Source organism: Urocampus carinirostris, chromosome 2 (assembly GCF_059441175.1).
Source record: "Urocampus carinirostris isolate Australia breed hairy pipefish chromosome 2, RoL_Ucar_1.0, whole genome shotgun sequence".
NCBI lineage: Eukaryota > Metazoa > Chordata > Actinopteri > Syngnathiformes > Syngnathidae > Urocampus > Urocampus carinirostris.
Window position 1 is genome coordinate 23,940,001 of NC_142350.1, and position 9,882 is coordinate 23,949,882.

General features: G+C 37.6%; 1 protein-coding gene and 1 long non-coding RNA gene across 2 annotated transcripts in view; one reads left to right on the forward strand and one right to left on the reverse strand.

The window, feature by feature from the left end:
• The window catches only part of LOC148371434 (uncharacterized), an 88,865-nt gene extending 80,461 nt beyond the window's left edge, over positions 1-8,404 (reverse strand). Inside the window, exons 1-2 of the long non-coding RNA XR_015849815.1 lie at positions 7,364-8,404; positions 4,276-4,392 (exon numbers count right to left, since the gene is read on the reverse strand). This is a non-coding gene — a long non-coding RNA (uncharacterized LOC148371434). The remainder of the gene's footprint in view (positions 1-4,275; positions 4,393-7,363) is intronic.
• Positions 4,245-9,165, forward strand: LOC148371435 (uncharacterized). Its single transcript, XM_088329520.1, has 2 exons — positions 4,245-4,418; positions 8,608-9,165. Exons 1-2 carry the CDS (start codon positions 4,257-4,259, stop codon positions 8,968-8,970), a joined length of 525 nt encoding a protein of 174 aa, XP_088185646.1. The 5' UTR covers positions 4,245-4,256; the 3' UTR covers positions 8,971-9,165.
• Positions 9,166-9,882: the final 717 nt, after the last annotated feature.

Below are 9,882 nucleotides of genomic sequence, written 5' to 3' on the forward strand. Positions count from 1 at the left end.
GAAATGTGGACTTATTTTTCACTGTGAAATCCCCCAATTAGGTCGGGGACATGTTCTTTGTATGTCTGGCGTCTGTTATTACCATGTTGTTATTACAACGATAAGTATTAGAAGTAAACTCAGTCAACCACTAAAAAAACAGTTTTACAAAAAAATCACAATAACTCAGTACCAGTGAGGTATTTTCAAAACCAGTCCACGGGCTTACTCAGGTGTTTTTAGGGGACTACCTGATGCCTGCAGGCACCTCGTTGGAAAACCCTTTTCTAAATAATTATACACCGTCCCCTCATTAATGTTTGCTATGTTTTTAAGTGTGATACAAGGATATAAACACTCATCTTAACTAGTCACCATGTACAGATTTTGATAGTACTTTTGATGCCCAAGGTTACCGAAAAAAATAAAAGGCCCGTAATTTATTTCTAATTCCTAATTCGAACTCAAGGGCTACTGTTATTGGTGTCAACCACCGTCACGATTACAAATACATTTAATAGAGACTGGGATCGGCACAGATACCTAAATGGATGTAAACATTTTCATTCTATCCAATTAATTAATGAATCTACAAAGTAAATTTAGATATTAGATGAATATTAAAATTGTCTGCTGCAAAGAAAGAGGCAGTACAGAGAATGAACGGAGGGAGTTGCCTTGGTCATGTAAATAGAAAGAGGAAAAGGCCACTTGAGGGCAAGGCATGTACATTAAAACCATTAGAAGGGGGAATTTATAACAATGATCGAGAACAAAAGTATAGCCGGACATACCGGAGAGCTTCTTTGTCCAAAGAAGGCTTGAAAATAAGCTAAAGCCTAATGGTAGCAAGCAAACATTGACTCCAAACATGGCCATAAAAAGAAAGTCGAGTCGTGAGGCATAATAGAGGAGCTCACCATAGAAACCCTGCAAACAAGAACAACCAAATTAAAAATACCCTAATTAACCTGTGTCTTGTGTCAAGCATTCCTCACGTTCTTTCTTAGTAATACGAATATGGCATCCAAATAAGCCAGGTGGAATGCTGAATGAGTGATGTCATCGTCAACATCTGTGTTTCATTAGATACTATTTAGAGTAGTGTTTCTCAACTGGTGAGTCAGGACCCAAAAGTGGGTCACAGACCCGTTTTCAGTGGGTCGTGGGCCTTCGCCCAGGCGAAATAATGCTAAGAAGGAGAAAAACGCAGGGTCAATAACAAAGTAGATGGTAATCATGCCCTGCTCGATCTCTTCTTCCTGTTCAGCCAATTGTGTTCAAGAGGGAGCTTATTTTGTTTTTTCCTTTTTTTGTCCACAATAATGGGTCCCTAAAAACTTTGTGATAATGGGAAAGAAAAGTAGAAAGGCGAGATAACAACGAGCCAGTCCATAAAAGAAAGGATTGCAAAATACGAAAATATTGAACGAGTGTCTGCCATTAAAGCACTTCTTCAAGGTACAGTACAGTGAATCGTTTGAAAATGTTTTATTTCTAGCTTTTCTTTTTTACCAATGATCTTTAATATCGTCACAATTGGGGTATTATCATTGTTTGGGTACACATTTTTTTCATATTTTGGGTACTTATTTATTTTAGTATGTGGCTATTCTTGCTTAGATGTGATCAGAGGTGGGTAGTAAAAGATACTTCTGGGAGCATTTTAAAATCCCTATCCTTTTCCTTTTACCTGAGTAAATTTGTGAAGAAAAAACTGTACTTTTACTCCGCTACTTTAGGCAACATTGAAGTCGTTACTTCGTAGCTTACAAAATCCCCTCCATTTAAGTTCGTGTCTGTCTGTCTCTGCTAAGGGACATTTATATTGACGCAGAACTCCGCCAGGCTCTACCATGTTTAACCAAACGTAGCAGCCTCGTCTCGTGTCCTTATTCCGCTTGAGGGGTGGGGGGACGTTGTTTACGGCTTAGCAATAACGACTATGAAAACAGAATAAGAGGAGCACTCCTGGCCTCACATCAGATTTCCCTTAAAAATGGTGCCAAACACCAGCTACAATATGCAATGTCTCCTTTGATTCTAGTTTATGGGCTAGCTTGTTGTTCTGTTTGCAGGGCCTGTTAAGTTGAGTTTTGGCGCTTTAAATGTGCTGCTCGTTGTACATGTGCTCTATATACTTATTTGATGGATACTATTTTTATTTTATTGTTTTTATAGCACTTGAATTCACGTTGATTATTTTAATCTACTTTTAAATTAAATGTATTTTTTGTTGAATGGATGGACTTTGATAATTTGATGATCTCATGGTTTGTTTGAAAAAAAATCAATAAATGCGTCATAGCTACAGTTACTCAGTGCTTGAGTATTTTTTTTTTCACTAAGTACTTTTTTTACTTTTACTCAAGTAAGTATTTTTACGACTATTTTTACTTCTATTTGAGTAATATTCTGAAGTAACATAATTTTTACTTGAGTAAAAATGTTGGCTGCTCAACCCACCTCTGGATGTGATGTAGGCTGATATGCCAGTGTATATGGTACTCAAAGTTGTTTTGGTTTTGCTGGTCATTTTGATATTTTGAAAAAGTGAATATATTATATCTCTACTTTAAACTGCTCAATACTTTCATTTGATACTTTTGAGAAGTGGATGTGTTTTTATTTGGGTCACAGATTGTCATTAGGGTGGAAAAGTTGAGAACCACTGATTTAGAGAATGGTGTGCCTAACTGGCACAACACACCAAAAGATGAAAGGCTGTAAAATATCTACATCTTTCTGTCATCCAGGATTAAAATATATATATATATATATATATATATATATATATATATATATATATATATATAATCAAATTTAAAAATATATATATGTAATTTGGGATAGGGGCGTTCCATACCAGGCATCAATAAAAGCATTGGCTGTCCTCCAGCAGTCATTTTAAGAACTGAAAATTAGAAACCCTAATGCATTTTATTGTGATATTGATCTTTCATTATGCATACTTTATTACACATACCGTCATAGAAAATATAATCTTGTCAATCATTTCAAGGAACATTTCTATTCCTATATGGTTTGGATTTGGAGTTGAATTTGATTCGATATTATTTAATCATCGCGAATGTGCCAACACTAAAAGTTCCACCATATGATAATCTGACAAACTGACTTTTGTTGAAAGTTTTACTCCAATGTAATTAATATGACTTTATATATTTATTTAAAATCCATTTGTACTTAATATTGAGGACATGATAAAAACTAATTATATTCCTAACTCGAACTTTTGTGGAGAGAATAAATTCGTATTAAATTAAATTATTTTGTTTATTTTTATTACTTACTTTTAATTTTAATTCGTAGTAAAATATAAATCACATGATTCAAGATTGTCTCAAAGCGAAATACTTCAACACAGTAAATTTGAAGAAAATAGCAAAACACACAGTTTTATTTCCTATTTTCTTGTGCCCAACCTTTTTGAGGTTTTTGGGTACCCATATAGGCAAAATGTCAGCTCCTTCTGGCTAAGGCTTATGTTCTATAAATAAAATATACATTTATTGATCTAAGAGTAATTTAAAAAAAATAAACTTTTATATAATAGTTTAAGTAGTTTTTCCGATTATTCAAATCAGTATTGGTTTTTAAGATAATAAAGTTGGGTTTTTTTTTACCGCAGGGAGGCGCTAAATGATACTGACTGTCCCTTTAAAAATACATTCTCTTACAATTTTGGGGGGGGAAATACTTTTTATGAATCGATTTGATTCATATTTTTTAATTCAAGCCTTGATGGTGTAAAGAGATATGCAACAGTTGGGTCTCTAACCTCCTAACTGAAAGTTTTAGTCATGACATTTCAGAGTTTTTGTACTTCCTTTTAATTGATCTTCTGAATGTCTAAGTCACATGCCAATGGAACCCCAAAAAATGTGCAAATCAACTGTATGTTCACTCCCACAGCACAGATGATCAGATTGATCCACCAAATTGTTTTTGTGTATTTAAAAACGCTAAGAATCCAAACATTTGAATCATAACCTCCTTCAATAGATTTCTCTCCTAAGGTCTCCAGTATGACCTCCTTCAATGTTGCATTCATTAGCCCAATTAGCAAATTCAAATCGCATTCTTTGATATGTGGCCCCTGGCGGATGAGTATTCACACAAGAATGTGTTCAGCTAAAAGAAACCCTGCGTGTGTCAGTGTCGCATCCACAGGTGACGTCTTTCGTGGGCGCTCTTTATTAACCGGGGTCAACGCGGTCAGTGTTAAATCTCCGAGACTGATTACGAGCGTAAACATGGCGATCAAAAGCTTACTGTGGGTTCTTTTGGTCTTGGGGGGTTTTGCGGCTGCTGCTGTATGCCAACCCAATATCAGCTTGAAAGCGGATCGCTGCGGGCGGGACCTGCTGAGTTGTGGTCCAGGAAGGCAAACTGCAAAGATGCGGGCACAACATCAGGTAGGATGCACACTCGTGCCAAATTAAGTTGTGTTTAAAGGTATTTCAATTGCATATTTTTCATTGTGTTAATCAAGGAGAATTATTAAATAGAATAGAATTGTCTTTACTGTCATTGATATCAATGTTGTGAAAACATTGTATGCAACGAGATTTGACATGGCACTCCGTGGTAAACATGTAATAAAGACTGTCATAATAAATGGGTGCCCTGCGACTGGCCGGCAACCAGTTCAGGGTGTCCCCTGCCCACTGCCCGGAGATGGCTGGGATGGGCTCCAGCACCCCCCGCGACCCTACTGAGGATAAGTGGTACAGATAATGGATGGATGGATAATAAATGGGCAAAAATATTCACAGTAGTGCTTTGAGACTGGCCTAGGTTAGAACACTAGTGCAAGGTTTAGGATCGAAAAAGCGTAGTGCATTATAACAATAGTGTAATAATAATAAGAGCAGCTCATATACAAAGTTTACACACCCCTGTTTCAGCACATTGTCCTTGTTATATCTTAAAGTTGATGTTCAAGTAGGCTTTAGGTGAGGATTCCTATTAGACACATTAGCATAAACATTTTTCGCACAATTTGCAAAATTTGGGACTTTTGGATTTAAATCTTAACACAGCTGTTATGTTTTATTTATTTCTAAAATGTTGACAAGTTCTGTCAACAAAAGAAAACCATTCCTAAAATGACGCAGAGTTGGATATAAAGAGCTACACAGGAACTGCTACAATTAATCAAATAAATTGATAACTGATGGATCAAATATTTTTTAGCTGATCTATTTTATCCTTTAGATACCTCTGGGTTATAAATTCTACTGACCTTCCAATCTTCAACTCTCCAATTGTAAATATTGCAAATGAAAAATTAAAGATTCCATCTCTGTGATTATGCTGGTGACAAAATCTGAATTGATTGATAGATTTAGTGTTTTGTTTTTTTAAGGATCGTTAGCTTTTATGTGTGCAAGGTTTGTACACTTTTCTCATGGCTAAATTCAAGCACTTTCAAAGACAACTTTTCTATGTTTCCAGTAACATTAAAAAATGAAATAATACTGTACGTAATTACATTGTTAATAATAATAATCATTATTGTCATTATCATTGTTAACCCCACCAACACCAACTATCTAAGGTGGTTGCAAGCTCAAAAAAGTTTTATTTTTTTTTATTTAATGCGTAGTCTATCGAGTAAGACTGGCGAAAAATACGCAAGACATTTCATCATTGTACTCACATTTTGGCATCATGAGACACATTCCTCTAGCGACCACTTCTGGTTGTGTAATTTGCAGTTTATTGTATTGTATTGTATTTATTTTATTCAGCCAGTATAAACCATAAACATGATATATACAAGAAATCATTTGACACGCAAACACTCAATAATGATAAAATAATAGATTTAAAAGAATAAAAACAATAGAGTAAAAAATATATTGTAGTGTATAATACAAGGTAATTATATAGAATAGTTTAAAAAGAAAGAATATGTAAATAACAAGACTAGAGTAGAATAGGTCGGAGGAACGCCGTTGGCATAATAATACTATATATAATAACCTAAATCAATTCCCGTTGAACATATGGATAGCGGAAGGGTAAAAACTCTTTAAGACGTGAAGTCTTGCTCGCAATGGAGCGAAGACAGCGACCTGACGGCAGGTAATCAAAGTACCTGCGAGCAGGGTGACTGGGATCGTCTATAATTTTTACTGTCCGTTTTCTAGTTCGATCGATGTAGATACTTTGCAGGGACGGGAGGCCAGTACCTATTGTTTCCTCTGCCGTCCTCACTACCGATTCCATCTTTGACAATTCTTTCTGATTGACGCGACCAAACCAAACTGTGATTGACCTAGTTAAAACGGATTCAATGATAGCACGATAAAAATTGACTAGAATGGATTGACGGACTCTGAATTATTTGAGTTGACGAAGGATGTAAAGCCTTTGTCTGGCTGACTTTAGAATATCAGTAGCATTGACAGTCCATGTGAGGTCAGCTGACAAGTAAGTACCCGGAAACTTAAATGAATGGACCAGTTCCACCTCACTACCATTAATTGACAGTGGCACATGCGGGGGAGGCTTAGTACGGAAATCTATTATCATCTCCTTAGTTTTACCTACATTTAATAACAGATTACTCTCATGACACCAGGTGGAAAGTGAATCAATTTCTGCTCGGTATTCAGTTTCGTCTCCATTTGAAATAAAGCCAGTAACCGTGGTGTCGTCTGCATATTTAGCGAATAGTGAATGGTCATAAATGGGTTGACAATCATGTGTGAATAGAGAAAACAAAGTTGGAGACAATGGACAGCCCTGAGGCGTACCAGTGTTGAGGTCAATAGAACATGAATCTTTCTCACCAATGCAAACGGACTGTTCTCTATTGAGAAGGAAATCTAAAATCCAATTTGATAGTGAAAACGGGAAAATTGAGGTCATGAAGACGTTTAAAATGCAGTTTAGAAGGAATGATAGTGTTGAAAGCCGAACTAAAATCTATGAATAAAACCCTAACGTATGAATTCCTATGCTCAAGATGACTTAGAATCTCATGAATACAAATTTAAATGGCATCATCTACACTTCTATTAGCACGATACGCGAATTGGTACGGATCTAGATTTGATGGTAGAAAGGACATCATGAATTTCAGTACGATCTTCTCGAAAGTTTTCATGGTCACGGACATGAGTGCTATGGGTCTATAATCGTTCAAGCATGAGACATTTTTCTTCTTCAGGACCGGTACAATTGTAGCGCGCTTTCAACACGAGGGTACAGTAGCAGAACTCAAAGACCAATTGAAAATACCAGTAAAGACAGGGGTAAGTTGAGAAGCACACTCTTTGAGAAGGCGGGGTGAGAGTTTATCGTGGCTTAGTGATTTCCTCTCTTTCAACCTCCCGAAATCACGTCTTACCTCCTCTTCACTGATGATCAAAGGATTGTCATCCTCGGTCACCGGGGCTGGCACTGGAGTACTACAATTGTCCTTGTCAAATCGGGCATAAAAGTCATTGAGCTGATCGGGTAGAGTAGCGTCCACATTACTAAAAGTCTTCTTTGGTCCTTTATACTGAGTTATGAGCTTCAAGTTTGACCATAGAGCTCTGGAGTCCTGAGTGACGAATTGTACCTCTACCCTATCGCGGAATGAATGTTTGGCGGCCTTAACACCCTTTGTCAACGCTGATTTCGCTTGGCGGTAAGCGTCGGGGTCCGAGTCCTTGTGTCTATAGGCGGCGTCCTTGACAACGATCAATTTCCGGATGGACTTGTTGAACCATGGTTTTGAATTGGAGTACTGAGTTTTGGACGTAGTAGGTAGACAGTGCTCCTGGCAGAAACGTACGTAATCCGACACGTGTCCGTGTATTCGTTGATGTCATTCATGTGTTTGAGTACTTCCCAGTCCGTGCACTCCAAACATCCACGCAGTTTATCCACATCAGCTGGTGACCAGGTCAGATGGGTACGTTTGGTATGTGGAACTTGCTTGAGCTGTTGTTTGTAGGCGGGTATGAGTAGTACCGAGGAGTGATCGGAATTCCCCAGACTTGACCGGTTGACAGATTTGTACGCCTGCTTCACTGGACAATAACAGTGGACGAGGATATTGTCACCACGGGTTGGGCATGTGACTTGTTGTTTGTAGTTTGGTAGTACGGAACGAAGATTGGCCTGGTTGAAATCACCTAATACTATGGATAGGGTGTTGGGATCCTTGTTTTCGTACTTGGATATATCGCTTGCTAATCCTTTTAGGATTTTGCGACATCGACGTCAGCCCTGGGGTGGATATATACTGCGGTGAGGGTCACTGATGAGAAATCACGAGGAAGATAGAAAGGCCTGCATTTAATGGTCACGTATTCCAAATCAGCAGAACATCCACTGGATATAATCCGAGCATCCGTACACCAGCTGTCGTCCGCCAAAAAACACACTCCGCCTCCTCGGGATTTACCTGTGATATCTGTGTCCCGGTCCTAGCGGAAAATCGTAAATCCCGGTGGCTGGACTAAGGAATCTTTTTGCAAGAGATGCACCTAGTAGACAAAAACTATTAGGGCCATGAAGCAAACAAAAATTGTGACTACACATTCAGGATAAAATACTTTCCGATAAGTCTGATATTTGAATGTGTTTATTTTACATTTGCAGACAAATTATAAAATGCTGCGGAGTTTAGACCCATCACAAGTCAACACCATAGATGTGGATGCGACCGCCAGTAAAAAGAACCTCCCCATCGTAGTGAAGCTCTCACCATCAGATGCCAAACCCCCCCAGCAGCTAAAAAATAATCCCCAACGCTTTGGGAGGGAAAATGATGAGATGCAGTCTGCTACCAACAAACCTCAGCGCTTCGGAAGGTCCAGGGAGGCCATCCCCAAATTTGCAGAATGCGTCAGAACAACTCAGTACCTGGAAGTGAGGAGAGGATGGAAGAGGAACATTTTGTGCTGGAGGCTTCTTCAAATGATGGCTACAGCCAAGTTCTGGAAAAGGGGCTTGTGCTGGTAGGCGTCTTCAATCATCATCCATACAAATGCATACAATATTTTGAAACAATTTTAGTCCTTCTCAATAGCCAATAAACTACCATTTGTGTACTATTATCTGGAAATGTATTTCAATAAAAAGATAACTGCGCCATACAGCACAACTTCATTATTTTTCACAGATCGAGGAGCCCCCACTTTCTCGTGCTGGTTTGCTTCCTCTATCTAGTGATTGAGAGAGTATGGGCGGCCCCTGAGTGATTGAAATTGTGTGATTATGACACATCAGGCACTGAAATGTTCTTGCAAGGTTCATCCATAAGTTCAGTGTTCTTGCAATAAACTTTGATTTTGCAAAGTGTTTTGCTATATCTATAATTTTACCTTATCTCGGGAGATTAAGTCTTACAATAGGAAACTGAGCCGTGTGCTACATTTGCTGGCCAACCTTGTATAGTTGGTGATTGTCCAAAACACCTGTATTTGATGTCAGAGGCTTCTACTCCGGTTAACACTTATGTTACACAAGATATTTACACTTATAAAATATATATTAAAAAATAAATCATGTTCACCATAGTACAAAAACACCTACCTGCCAGCTAGCAGACAATCAACCGCCTTTTGTCAGGCTCGACGTCACAAGTATGCGGAAGTACCGCCAACAAGGCGACTTACAATAATTCACAATTATTTTACTTTTTACTTTATTTATTTACCTTCTTTTTTCTCTGCATTTCAACGACACTTTCTGTTCCCTTGAACTTGATGTCTTTGTATCGTTGTTTGGTTTGGTTCATGCCAATTTTGTTTGAAATGATGCAATGTTAAATTTTTAAAAAAGCATTAAATAGATTTTTAAAATTAATTATAATTATTTTCATGATTAATTTCATTTTTAACATCATTTGAATTTAAATTATTATAACTTTAT

Excerpts from the sequence above, each read along its gene's own strand:
- LOC148371435 (XM_088329520.1), top strand. The coding sequence starts at position 4,257 with ATGGCGATCAAAAGCTTACTGTGGGTTCTTTTGGTCTTGGGGGGTTTT. Across the intron at positions 4,419-8,607 it reads AGATGCGGGCACAACATCAG|ACAAATTATAAAATGCTGCG; the intron begins GTAGGATGCACA and ends TTACATTTGCAG.